Source organism: Hydra viridissima, unplaced genomic scaffold, assembly GCF_058129835.1.
Source record: "Hydra viridissima isolate aposymbiotic clone 2 unplaced genomic scaffold, HvirCarnegie_v1 scaffold_12, whole genome shotgun sequence".
NCBI lineage: Eukaryota > Metazoa > Cnidaria > Hydrozoa > Anthoathecata > Hydridae > Hydra > Hydra viridissima.
The window spans coordinates 2695793-2711181 of record NW_028324311.1 but is presented as its reverse complement, the minus strand read 5'-3'; the positions used below and the strand labels follow the sequence as shown (position 1 = coordinate 2711181).

Below are 15389 nucleotides of genomic sequence, written 5' to 3'. Positions count from 1 at the left end.
CTCGTAGGTTACTTATAAAATATATATTTTAATTGCATCAAGAAATTCATCAAAAAATCTTTCCAACGGTACCAAATATGTGGCATTTTGTTTAACATTAAACAAAATATCAACTATAGCATAAGTACAGTTTTTGTTAAAAAACTCCTGGTTTCCCGCCTTAGTTCACTTGAGTAACTGCAAGTGGTTATTACCTTAATAGAATGTTTACATATTTTAGTAACGTTTAATTTTATTAAAATACACAAAACATTAGAGTCAGAGATTTAAACACTAAAATTTACCTGCGCGGAATTATGCGACAAATTTCTTATAATAGTAAGTTTATGGTACTTTATCTTCGGTTCCATATTGTTTATTGCTTCTATATTGTTTATTTCCATGGCATTGATTGGAAAACATAAGAACGGATACTAAAACTCAGTATTTAATTTTAAAGACATCAGCTTATTTTATTTTGCAGGCTGTTACCACATTCATCTTTGTGCAAAAAAAACGATTTCTTACTTTAGCTAGGTGTATTAATCCCATTAAAAATGAAGATGTTTTCTTGGAGCCTTATTACCTAGGTTGCATTTAGGTTTCGTGGAAATGTTGTAAAAAACGCGTAAATAAATCTTAAACAAGTAGTTCATAATTTTCTTAACTAAAGTTATTATTAAGTTGACATTAAAAAATCATTCTTGCATTATTATGCTTTCTTAAAAAACTAACAAAAAATGAAAGCGTTACAGTCCATCAATCATCTAGGATTAACTTTATATTAAAAAATTGATTAGAGGCAGAGATCTTATTTCTTAAACTTTTTGCAGGTGGTATTTAATGTCAAGAATCTCAAAACATTTTTTTTAATTAAAAAGCATTTAAAAGTGAACCCCTGTATTGTCAAAACCGTAAAGCAAATTAAAAGGCCTCGTTTTTTAAAGCAGCATTTAAAATGTAAATAATTAATACTAGCAAAAAGCAACCCGTAATACGGGTTATGGTCGGTCTGTTAATTTATGGTGGCTGTTTTCCACAATTTAAAGTTGCGAAACCATTACTAATACCCTTTTAGAAAAACGCCTTCAAATTGAAAAAAATTAAACCATCTGTAAAATTATAATAAAAAGTATGCGGAGGTAAAGTAATTTACCAATTATTTAACATTATTTGAGAAATTTAAAACTGATATATCTCATTTCAGTATAAGGCAGAACCATTTTCCCTGACATTACTAAGTTCAAAACAATACGTTTTTAGTTACTGACAGAAAATAATAACACTTCATCATGCTTTAAATTGACGAAAAAAGCTAAATTTTTGTTATAGTTCTTATAAGAAAAACTTTAATTAATAAGAGTAATATAAAGCGAACGTTAATTATACATGAATTATTAATTTGTTGGTATCCCCTTGATACATGTTTCTTTAAAAAAGGAAATTGTCTTTAAAACGTTAAATGCCCACAACTAAATAAATGAATTAAAAATAACTGAACATTAGACCATTACTATTTATGGCACTAATCTGACCATTTTTACATATGGCCTCTTTGTTTCAACAGTTTTTAATAAACGGTAATTTGCTACCATTTACTAAAAATTCCTTTTGTTACTCGAAATTTAATTCTATTAAATATTTTTACACTAATAAAGGATCTCCCTTTCCCGTTTTTGCCTTAATGGTGGTCAGGAGAATAGAGCTATTTTTACTAAGAGTAATCAAGTTTTTGATGAAGACCTTTTACCAGAATAATAAAATGTGAAAGAATGATTTAAGAATTTAACATATATAAAAATTTTTTCTTTCCTCAAAATTAAGCTAATTAATTAGTTAAATACCTAATAAAACTTAAGTAACTCGATATTTGACAAATGCGCAAAACTACAATATTCACCTCCCCGTTTAAAAAGATCCCCTTAGTTACGTACAACAAATATTATTAGACATAAAATAGAGAAAATTAAAAAAAAATTGAACTAATTGCATCTATTGAAATCATTTTAACTGACAGAAATTTACACTAAAAGGTAATCAGGTTTTCATTTTATAAATCGTATAAATGCGTCAATCGTAAATCTTAAAGAAAAAAAAAAACCACATAAAAACTGAAAATCGATTTACCTATTTATAGAAACCTATTTTGACATGGCAGTTAATAAAAACATTTATCGAAAATGTAGCTATAAAATCTGTTTTGAAGTGCAAAGGATTAACAATACTAAAACAAACTTTAAAAAAAAAAAAAAATCAAATTAAGATATAAACTGCATTTTTAGCATAATGTTGGCTTTTAATAAATAAATAAAAGCAGTAAGTTCCAATAATAAAACTACCTATTATTCATTTTTAACAATAGACACCAACGTGAAGGTAAGCCAAGCAGTCTATCAACACAAAACATCACAACAATAACACATAACAATAGAATATTTACACACTTGATCCTAAAATCCAGCGAAAATAACAAACCAAATTAAAATATGAAAGACATTGTGTTTCCAGAATAATTAAAAAAAGGCTAGACAACACAACCTAGCTCTAAAGCAGTAAAACCGCCTGACACTAAATGCTGCCAAGTCACACCTCTGCTATAAGTACACCGCTTAGCTGGCAAGGTTATCAATCTTGCTCAATATAATGCCAGCTCACACCACTTTGAAAACATGGAAACAACATAATTTAAACATATATACAGCTATAAACAAATATGGTTCATATAACACATATAAACATATTAAATGACAGGTATACTTATCAAAAACTATGAAAAATATATTAAAGTAATAAAAAAATTATAACATTATTCGTGTAACACTTTTCACCTACCATATCTTGAATGAGATGTTTATCAGTTTTGAAAAACAAACTATTAAATGCTCTAGTTCTTGAACATGCAACATATAGTTGACCATGAGAGAAACACGGTTTTTTGAGATATACTCAAACTCTATCAAATGTTTGACCTTGACATTTTTCAATTGTCATTGAATAAGCCAATTTGACAGGAAACTGACGATGTTTCAGAACAAAAGGTAAATTAGAATCTGATGGAGCCAACTGAATTTGAGGAACAAAAACCCGTTTACCACCTGAAACACCTGTCAAAACCTCTGCATCAATATAATTATTTTGAAGAGCACAAACTTTCATTCGAGTACCATTACATAACCCAGCTTTGAGATCTAAATTTTTAAGTAGCAAAATTACACAACCAATTTTCAATTTTTAACAATGAGGTAGCATACCTGAAGGAGTAAAGCTGTTCAAAAACTCAACAGGAAAATTATTTCTTTCATTAAGGTCATCAGTATCAATTTGATCAGCACTTAAATAAATTTTGACCTCACCCAGCAGATATTCAATCACTTCTTCATTGAAAATGAATCAACATTAGTTGGTGTTAAAATCACGTGCTTAGAATAATCATTTTGATCAGCATCTCCAAAAATCTTTTCAACAACTGATTCATTTTCTCTAATAATGCACTGATTTGGTATTTTAATGCCTCCTTTAAAAGGATCCTCCTCTTTGACAGGTATTGTTCCATTCCCAAGTTTTAGAAGCCATTGGGAAAATTCACCTTCCCCATCTTGTAATCTCATATTTTCAGTTAATGCAAACTTCTGCACCCATTGCCAATGCAAAGAACATTTTACACACAATTCTACTATTTCAGCTGGTTGTGTTTATACACAATTCTACTATTTCAGTTGTTGAACGTTTTCATCAAAATTTTCTATATTTAAGGCAATAAACTCATCGATAACAGGCAGATTGTAATCAGTCAGCGTTTTACCACTTTGATTAATAATCTTTTCAATTTGATGAAGAGTAGCTTGTTCAGCTATTAGAAGTGGGATTGAGCAGTGAATGAAATCTTCCATCATAAAAGCTTTGCATGTATTCCAGAGATGTAAAGGATTGTCAGATTCACAAAAGGTCAAAATAATTGAAAACAACTGTCTAATTTGCTTTGGCATACGTGCTAAAATCGCCTCAGAAAGAGCATTCTGCCATTCAGTGTCAAAAATTCTTTCAAAACACATGCTTCACGAAACGTTTCAAGGACAATACCATTAACAGTACGCACATCCTCCCTAGATGTTACTCCTTTTGCTTGCAAAAGTAACAGTTTAAGAAAAAACAATGCTCCAGTTGGATTAACTTTATCCATTCTTACTATCACCTTATTACCACCCCTTTGTCTAACCTTCCATTTACAATGTTTATCATCAAATATAAAGTGATAAGGAATGTCAACATAAGAATAGCAATGTGCTCTTTCATTTTCAGTATTTAACTTACACCATGCCGTTAGGTGCGTATCACGTTGAACTGCACGACCTAAAGCCATTTGTTCTGCTTCTTCTCTAAAATACAATAATTGATTTTCAGGTAGATGTTTACCAAGTCACAGCACTTTGAAAACATGGAAACAACATAATATAAACATATGTACCAACTATAAACACAATAAATATGTTTAAATATGTATATACGGTTAAATATATTCCTTATATACATATTTAAACACATTTTTAAAACAATTATATAACACATATTAACATATACACAAAGAGTAAAAAAACACTTTACATTATTAAAAAAACATTATTTTAAAAACACATTGATAAAACGACTATAAAGCACTTATTACCACATACACATACATATCAAAAAAGCATATATGCAAACAATAAACGTGTGCAAACAAAAATTTTAAAAATGATGCGAGAAAATTTAAAAAGATGCAAAATATATATTTACAAACAATAATCTTTACCTTCTTTTTTTTTCATAAGAACTATAATCCTCATAACAAAATTTAACCTTTACATACATTAACATGTGACATACGTTGTCAGTGTTGGCACAAAACTTTAATTTATTTTTCTAAATTTTTTAAAAAAGAACAAAAATAGTTAATAGCATCACAGAAATTTCAAAGTATTAATAACCCTTTTATGGAAATAGCATTATTATAACTTTAAATAACATCCATACCCCTATTTTCTTTCTAAAAAATAAAATAGTAAAAATAAAACTGCTAAAAGAAAAACTAAAAGAAACAAAATCTAAAAGATTTAAAAAATTAAAATCCTTTCTACTTTAAATCCTTTTTACTTTATCTAATAAAAATTTTAATCCTTTCTACTTTATCTGATAAAAATGTATATATAACTATTTCTCATACTTACTTCAATTATAATATGATCGTAACGATGATTATTTATTTTAACATGATTCTTTATGTAATATATCTAAACTAATAATTAAATTTCAAAAGAAGAAAAGTTTTAATCGCTCAAAAGATCTTTCTCCATTGGCCGCGTGCATTTGAAGAACGCGCTTTTCCAAAGCCTATTAACTAATTCAAAGCCTAGTAACTAATGACGAAACGACGTTGAACATTAAACGTTAAACGTTAAGCATTTCTGTAGGAACTATATTATGATTGCTAATAAATGAAAAAATAAAAAAAGATAACAAATCTAACTAACTATCTCCTTATTTATTAAGTAACATATCTATCCTTCGCAAAACTGAGTTCTAGAATGAAGTTTATAAGCACCATTCGTGAGTAAAGGTAAAAAAGTAGTGACTGTTTGCAAGCGCTCATTCTTTATATATTCTCTATACAATGATAATGCCTTTTTACCTGATTTTATTTAAAGATTAGAACCAATAAACAATAGAACTTTCTAATGCTGCTTTTAGCCTCTTTAAACTGCCTCAGTTAGATTCTTACTGTAACGGGTGATGATGTAGTTCTTGGAAAAACTTTAACTTAATTATTCTGTTCTGCATCGATTATTTGATTTGTTGCTTATGTAATAGAATTTATGGTGTGTTTACATATTGAAAAATTGAAATATTTGTTGTATTAAACAAATTTATTTAAATTGAAGTTAAATGGTGCAAAACGCTTTTCAAAAGTGTTTTTGTAGAAAACAATTCTAAAAACTGTGGGTTCTTAAATGACTTCGAAAAAAAATGAAATAACTCAACTTTTTATGTTTGAGAGGTTAAAGATATTTGAATTGTTTAGTTTTTTTTAATTTATTTTAAGAACAAGTGCTCCAGTCGTCCGACATATTAGACTAGAGAAAAGAAAGTCAGGCTCAAAAATATGTTAACAATCGGAAAGGAATCAGTCAGGGAAGTCTGAGAATTACATTTGGAATCAATCAGCAAACAATTGGTCTTCAATTAAAAAAAAAAAAGATTTTCAATACAGAAAATGTGAAAACATTCCAAAAAACATTAAAGAACAATAAACACAAGTAAAGAAAAGAAACAAAAAACTTGCTAACCAGTTCTGTTGTAGGAAATCGCTTACGGTTTGCTGATGAAAAATTATTTTGTTTTGCAGATGAATACATACTAGGAGTATCTATATGCAACATAAACATCAAAGAAACATGCCCAGAAAATGCTCGTTTTTCTTGAAAAAAATAAATTACGAAAAAGTTGTTGATGTTGATAAGCATATTTAGTATGTGTATTTTTTATTTCTTCCAAGGCTATAATTAATACATCAACATGTATTAATGAATTTTCATAAAATAAACTTCTTCCATTCATTCACAAGTATTATGGCAACTTTCATTATTTATCTTGGTTAGTCTAAGACTAAGCTAGTTCATAATCTAAAGATTTTCTAGATGCACGAATATGTCATATTACTAAAGAATCCAAACTAGAAACTTTACCTCAAGCACAACCTATTGAAAATATTTTGACTCAAAAGATTTATGAGGAAGGTTAGCATGCTTAAATAAAGCGAGTCTTGATTAATCGCATCAAGTAAACCTAAAACAAACTGATATAAATATCTGAGAGTTGCTATTGTAAAGTGTCAAAGCAAGATAAAATCTATTACAGATAGAGCTTTTTCATTAAACATTCAACTGATTTTTCTTCAAAAAGAAATACTTTATTTTGGAAAGAAAACATTTTGGATTTATCTTTGTTTATATATAGAGTATTAAAGTTTTTTGTTATATCTGAAAACTTTTGCATCACAGGTTATCTTCAGCTTATCATAAGCTTTTTTTAAGAGAACAACACAAGGGTTTTGGAAATTAATCATCGTCATCAAAAGTCTTATAAGCTTAACAATTGGCATTTAAATTACATTTTTACTATCTCAGTATAAGAAGAGAAACTTTAGCAGCAAACTTTGAGAAAAATTTGCTACTTCTGTATCAAGACCAGCATTTGGGTATAAAAGGTGATCTTCTTCCTGAAACTTTACTAAGTTGAACATACTGGAAAAGCATGTGATTAAGTTTTTCAGTATAGGCTCATGCAAGTTTTAAGCACATGTTTTCCGAGGCATGACTGCAATCATCTTATAGACTTTCTTGCCTTTTATTGTTATTTAAAATCTAATATGCTTTCAAAATTTAGAAAATATGATTACAATTAGAATTTTATTTGCCTGATTCTTGTCATTACTTCCTTTTTAGGCAAATTCCAAATGTCATTTACCTATTCTATTTCAATCAGCGGTATATGAATACCAACATGAATCTTCAAATAGGAAATTCTATTACATGATTTGCTTTGTTATTTGGATTTTTTTGAAACCTCTTCTTCTTCATTTCTGTGAAACCATCTTAGCTGGCCGTTACTAACTTCTAAGTAATACATTCCCTGTTTATTAACTGCTCTTTTTGAATCAATAGTTTGAAATATTTCTTGCTGTCCTTCAATAGAATCTATGTATACCCACACTGCAATTTTGATGCCTGTTTGTGGTTTATTTTTGATTGGGTTTCAATTCAAGAGAATATAACCTGTTTTTAAGAACTGCTAAAGTTAAATCTCGATTGTAAATAAATCTTTTAACCCTTCCCCCTATGTTTCAAGCTTACCGCCTTGAAATCGGAGTCCATTACCACATTTTCCAGCATCTCTGGCAAGTTTTGACAGTCGGATCAAATTTCCTTGGTTAGAATAGCCTGAATCATCAGAAACCTTATCTCCAGCAATACGATCAAAGGTCATATATGTCAACTGAGACTGATTTTGAGTATCTAAAAATTGATCACATTAGAAGGAATTTCTAGTTTTTTTGTTATTAAGATTTTTTTATATAGAAACTTTTATAATATTTAAAAATTGCGTTTAATATTTAAACATTTTTTTTTTTTTTATTGAAAACATCTTTTTATAGCCTAAAAAATTTCAATAAGCTAAATAGATATATGTTCAACCTCTTTTATGCCGTTTAGATGGATTTTTCTTGTGAAGTAATTCCAATAAACGCAGAAGTAAATTGAGTGTAAATTGACTTTTAATAAAGAGGTTATCCACCTGTTTATTTAAAGTCAATTTAAGATTATACAAATACCTTTTATATGATAAGATTAAATTATTTAAAAGAGCACTCAGATAAAAGATTTGATGAAAGAGGAAACGTTGGTTCCTTATGTCAAGCTGGATTTAGTCAATTAGGTTTTTTAAAACACCATTTACAGTAACAGCAAGAAGATCTTAAATCTTACAAACAATTGTGGAAAATAAAAATGCCATAATGATCCACCAATTTGTTGATGTCATAATCAAGAACAACGGCAAAATACTCTATTTGTAGTTAGACAACATCGCAAACTATTATTTGTAAAAATTTCTCCTGATGAATATTTGTTAAAGCTATGGAAAAATATGTTTTAAATAGCTGTTTTACTTTAAAACTTTGTTTCTTTTTTTAGAAAACCGCAAAAGCTGCTAAAAATTAGCGTTACTTGCATAAAAAATAAACTCTGCATGCAGTATTTTAACATCAAATATCTAGCTGAAATATTTTTATAAATTTTTATGGCGACAAAGAACAACGTTTTGAATAAGATGTCGGAGTAATTGCATTTAATGCGCATTTGTTTTAGTTGTTAGTTTGTAGAACAAAGATTGAAGTTTGTAGTTCATAGTAAAATATGAATCCTAGTTTTAAATCTTCATTTTTAAATAGATTAGGAAAAATAAACAAGCAGTGAAAATGACACCGGGACAATTATTTCATGTAAAGAAATATTTTAGAGAGAAACAAAAATCACATTTTGAACATGATACCAAAATCACATTCTAAAAATGATGCCAAAAGCATATTCTGAACATGATACCAAAATATAACGGTTAAGAAACTCTTTTACATAAAACAATAAAGCCATATTAAAAAGAAAGTAGCGCAAAAAAAAAAAAAAAAAAATAGGGCTGCACTTACGAATCATTTGGATCTCCTTCAAAACATCTGTTTTACCCATCATTCTAAATAATATTTCGACCATAGTCTTAAAGCCGGAATGGCTTTGTAAAACAAGCAAGTTAAGTAGCTCGTCCATTTTAAGCTGATCGTTGTTTTTATTAATATTGATGTTATCAATTGTAGCTTTTGAAAAATTAGCTTCATGCGCAAACCTTTCCCACTCAGAAGGTATTTTATTAACCAAAATACATTTTATTCTTTGATCCATGATGAATGTGTCAAAAACAAAAAAGATTTCTGCATGTATTTTTTTTATTATTAGTTCATTCATTTTCTAAAATGGATTTTTGATCTTTTTTTAAACAATTATTTTAAAAGCTGCTTACTCGAGTGATTTAAGGCCAGTCTGAGAAAATTTTTCGTGTTATTTTTGTTTAAGCTCGTGTGACGTGTTTTCAACTCGCGGGATTGATCGCATTAAGAGTTAGACGTTAAGTATACCGTCATCAAAGGCCGATATAGATAAAAATATACATCTATCAAATCTATACATCCATATTTAACAAAAAATAGTACTTTACTTTTATTAAATGTAAATGATTATATATACCTATTTAAAGTGTAACTTCTTATTGAACTTGAGGTTCCAAAATATTGCACCCTTTTTGAGAATACTGCTTAGAAATGCCTATATTGGTTCAATAAAATTCTTAAAGGAAAAAATTGGACAATTTACTAGATCTTTCTTCGATATAAATGTGAAGAAACTAGCACTGAAAAATTTTCATACTTTTTTTTTGAGAATGATGAATTTCTTTTAGGACTCTCAAAATATTAGCTTCCATATAAAAACACTTATAGAGTTTAGCTACATTCTTAGGTTGAAATTTAAATGTTCCAAACCTATTCAACTTTGTACACTTTTTTTTTTTTGCGAAATTCGAAATTTACACGATAGAAATAGGAAAAACATAGTAAAATACCCCCTAAACGTCTTTTGAGATTTGATAGGATATTTGTCACTCGCCTATAATATAAAAAGGCTAAAGGTTGACGCTGGTGTATATTTTTCCTGATAATTTTATTTTTTCACTTTTCATTACCCCAAGCACAGGCTACATCTTAACGATTGACTCTAACAAATCAGGAGATAATAACTTACTTGAGTTTTGGAAATAAAAACTTATAGATAAACATAAGTTAGTAAAATATTTTCCCTCTAAAACAAAATACAGTTAAAGATTGTCTTATGAATTGCATTAAAATTAGGTTTACTGGCCCTGCCATCAGTCTGATCCACCATGTGATTTACATAACCTTGGATATATCAACCATCGTCAACTTCCAAAAGTTTTCCAAAGTATTTTTTAAAAATTAACAATGGAGAAGCTGGATGAAAGAATGAAATTTAGCAAAACCCTATTGTGAGGTTTAACACAATTATTTAAAGTGATCAATTATTGATAATAAAAAAAAAGATTAATTAGTATTTAATATTATCATTTCCTACCTTTGCGATGAAACAATCTGCTTAACACTATGATCTCATTCCCATATATTGCATTTTGAAGAGTGCTTGAAATTTATTTTTCATTGTCCTATGAGAAACAAGGATTAAAAAATTGTCAATATTAATCCAGGACCTTGCATTTTATAAACATTATAATGGAGTCATCATGTAATGAAAAAAAAAAATTTAATGGAATTCAAGGAAGAAATTTAAAAAACTTCTCTCTTATATTTGTATAGGTTTTATTTAGACCCGCCACCAATTAAAACCTCAAGGCTAACTAAAGACAAGTAATTAATGAAAAACATTTGTATGCATGCATGCATACATGTATGTATGTATGTATGTATGTATGTATGTATGTATGTATGTATGTATGTATGTATGTATGTATGTATGTATGTATGTATGTATGTATGTATGTATGTATGTATGTATGTATGTATGTATGTATGTATGTATGTATGTATGTATGTATGTATGTACGTATGTATGTATGTATGTATGTATGTATGTATGTATGTATGTATGTATGTATGTATGTATATATGTATGTATGTATGTATGTATGTATATATGTATGTATGTATGTATGTATGTATGTATGTATGTATGTATGTATGTATGTATGTATGTATGTATGTATGTATGTATGTATGTATGTATGTATGTATGTATGTATGTATGTATGTATGTATGTATGTATGTATGTATGTATGTATGTATGTATGTATGTATGTATGTATGTATGTATGTATGTATGTATGTATGTATGTATGTATGTATGTATGTATGTATGTATGTATGTATGTATGTATGTATGTATGTATGTATGTATGTATGTATGTATGTATGTATGTATGTATGTATGTATGTATGTATGTATGTATGTATGTATGTATTTATGCATGCATGCATGCATGAATATTTATGCAAAAGATTTTATCCTAAAGGTAACTAAAAATTAAATAAATAACGGAAGTCGAATAGTTATCGCTCGAAGTAAGCTAACATCGTGTTTTCATCAAAATGTTGACGTCGTTTTAACTTTTTTTAATTATAGGTCCACTAACATTTACATTTTCCACCTAAATCTGACATCATTTCAACGTAAAATTAAATATTCATCCAACGCTGTTCCGTCATAGCTTTGCCCACTGGGATAACCTTCTAGTAAGTAATTTAAAGTAGTTAGCTTCGATAGAAGAAACAGATTTAAAGATAATTAATGATGACTTTAACGATTGGGAGTGCTTTAATCATAAACAAAGTTGCTACTATGAAATAAAACAAGAGAAGGTATTTGATAAAAGCTCAAGAATGATAATGAGTTTAGGGCCTTACGGAATTGATAAAACAAATTTTTCGCAAAACGGTCATTATAATTGTTCAAACAAATTGCAATTGAAAGATTTAAATGTCGTCTTTTTATTTCGATGCTTTACCAAATTATTTTTAAGTGGTGCGAAAATTCTTCGTTTATTGCAACAATGTCGTTAGTCAACAATATTAGTATGTTCATTTTCTTTTCATGAAATTTTGCGCCACTATTTATTTGTTAAACAACGTTATTTTTGTTTACATTAATATAGAGCGATTGCATGTCCTTGATTAGCAATTTTGTCCACTACAACGAAAGAAGCTTTTTGAGTTTAATTTAAAGGAACTTTGCACAAACAGATTTAATGGATTATAAAAAAGTGGTACAATGAACTATTTTTTTAATGGTCAAACTCCTTTTGCTTTTTGAGCATTGGTTTGCATATACTTCGTTCACTATTTATAACACAAAGCATTAACGATGATAAAAAATCTCGTTACTATCAACAAGGGTTTTATTTTTTGTTTTGTCTTAAATTAACAATGCAATAAACAAGATTAACGATAACTAAAGCAGTGTTTGATCAAGTTTCCATTCGGATCAAATTTGACCACCAAAGTGTTAAATGAAGCGAAAAAGAATTTTGCAATATTTACTCAAAATATCAACAGTGCAACAATATTGTATGAAAAAAAACAGATCGATAACGCGACAAAAATGTTGAGAGGTAATGAAAGTATGCGGAAAAAAGTTTCAGGAGAGATAAATGCAGATACACTAAAAAATAAAATCTCGGTAGCAACAGGCTTATATAAAAAACAAAAATTTAATAGAGCTGAAGGAATATTTAGATACGTAGAAATTATGCAAAAAGAAGTTTTAGGAGAAAAACATGCACTTACACTTAGTACTAAGTACTGGATTGCAATGTGCTTATTTAAAAAACGACAACTGGATAACGCTGAAAAAATGTTTAGAGATGTAGAATACTTGAGAAAAGAAGTTTTAGGTGAGACACATGCGAACACATTAAAAACTAAATACCGGATTGCAGTTTGCTTATACATAAAAAAACAATTCGAAAACGCTGAAAAAATGTATAGAGATTTGGAATTAGCGCAAGAAGAAGTTTTAGGAGAGAAACATGCACTTACACTTAGTACTAAATACTGGATTGCAATGTGCTTATGTAAAAAAAAACAGTTCTATGATTCTGAAAAGATATTTAGATGTATAGAAAATATGAGAAGAGAGGTTTTAGGGGAGACGCATGCACTTACAATATGTACTAAATACTGGATTGCAATGTGCTTATATAGAGTTCAACAATTCGATAACGCTGAAAAAATGTATAGAGATGTAGAATTTGCGCAAGCAGACGTTTTAGGAGAGAAACATAAAGATACACTATTTACTAAATACTGGATTGCAATGTGCTTATATGATAAACAACAATTCGATAATGCTGAAAAAATGTTAAGAAATGTGGGAAATGTACGAAAAGAAGTTTTCGGAGAGAAACATCCAGATACACTATATACTAAGTACTGGGTTGCAATGTGCTTATATAACAAAAAACAATTCGATAATGCTGAAGAAATCTACAGAGATGTAAAATCTATGCAAGAAGAAGTTTTAGGAGAGAAACATGCAGATACACTTAATACTAAATACTGGATTGCAATGTGCTCATATGATAAACAACACTTCGATAACGCTGAAAGACTGTTTAGAGGTGTAGAACAGGTTTGAAAAGAATATTTTGGAGAAAAACACGTAGATTCCCTAAATATTAAATAGCGTATTACAATGTGCTAATGTAATAAACTTTTAACTACTTTTGGATCAAATGTTAAAGAAAACCTTTAATTTTTTTTTATGATCACTTAATGGAAGTTTATTTTTTGATTTAACTGATATCAGAATTTCATCTTGAGCATAAAGAGCTGAGTTAACCGCAATCTTGAGCCTAATTATTTTGGTCTTAATAAAAAGGTGTATAGGTAGAGAATCCTCATTTACTATGAGTTGACTTCTGCCTCAAACCTGAAATGTTATGAGAAAACTTTTCTCCCGGTTTCAAGATATAGGATATATTCCTCTTTTCGTATATATAGTTACGCCATCAAGAAATAAATGCTTGTCTGACGACTTAATTGAAGTTTGAAATAGGAGTTTTTATGTTATTTTTTTAGCTTCTTTTTAAATAATTAAAAAAAAAACAAACATATTTTGAACCTTAAATCTCAGAACATTTCTCACCTTCGTAAAAATGAAGTGAATTATTTTTAACAAAGGTAGGCCGCACACAAGCTAAATAAGAAAAATAAAATGTTAGGGGAAAAAATGTAGTGAATTATTTATTCACAATATTTCTGAAAGTACATCATAAAAAAATAACTTTTTTACATTAGCGTTTGTTAAGATTATTACATTATAACAGTAAATACTCCAATAGTTTGATGAACAATATGGGAACGTCAATATTATTGGTATGTTTGTTCTGTAAATAGTGCAACTGGGTTTAGGAAAAAAAAGGTTTTGCCTACAATACAAAAATGTTAAAGCTTTGTAAAAAATCAGGACTTTTTCTAAGCACGAGGAAATTTCTTTCTTGCTCTTTCTGGTTCCATTTTATATGAAAGGCAATTATTACGCTTATCATACTTGCAACCAGCTTGTGATTTATTAACTGAACTTCTTGGTTCGGAGCAACCCTTTTGTTTTTAGTTGACGTTTATACCATTGGACCGAGCCTCCTGGTTTTCTAAATTTTAGTTAAGCTAAGCATTTTTAAAACAGACGTAAGACTTTTTTTCAAGAATGACACAGAGATTTCATGACCTTAGCGTTGCATATACTATGGTTTTCAAAAACACCGAAAGTGTTTTTAGCTTAAAACTTATTTGATGTACCGAAAAGTAATGTTAGAGCCCGCTTACATGGAATTTCATTACGGTCGAAACAAAAGTTAAAGTTGTAGCGGAATGAAAGTAATAAACTAATGTCAATCATGTAAATTTTAAGCATGCGCGTTTCGATTAAAAACTGTTTACATGATAAAATAATAGCCGAAACGAAATTTCATTTTGGTCAAAATGACAAAAATGAAATTCTCACCCAAGCGAATTTCATTTTGCCTAGTGAATGTAAACAGATATGCGTGTTTTATTAAAGACCGATGTTAAAATATTTCATTTCTCCCCAACATAAAATTTTATGTAAACGTGCTCTTATTGTAATCAAATAGTTTTTTTATTTTTACAACACAAAGTTTCTTAAAATAAACTTACATGAAATGTCAGTCTAAAACATAGAAATTAATTGAAACGTGTTATCAAAAACACTAAAAAAATGAGTTG

At 28.6% G+C, this 15389-nt stretch overlaps 1 protein-coding gene and 1 long non-coding RNA gene across 2 annotated transcripts; one reads left to right on the top strand and one right to left on the bottom strand.

The window, feature by feature from the left end:
* Positions 1-4772: 4772 nt before the first annotated feature.
* Positions 4773-9409, bottom strand: LOC149880753 (uncharacterized). The gene is made up of 2 exons (XR_016446007.1): positions 9215-9409; positions 4773-8027 (listed from the first exon to the last, which is right to left on the bottom strand). It is a non-coding gene; the product is annotated as an uncharacterized LOC149880753 (long non-coding RNA).
* Positions 9410-12092: 2683 nt separating this feature from the next.
* Positions 12093-14359, top strand: LOC149880752 (uncharacterized). Its single transcript, XM_090069813.1, has one exon. The coding sequence runs from the start codon at positions 12745-12747 to the stop codon at positions 13777-13779; it is 1035 nt and encodes a 344-aa protein (XP_089925939.1). The 5' UTR covers positions 12093-12744; the 3' UTR covers positions 13780-14359.
* Positions 14360-15389: the final 1030 nt, after the last annotated feature.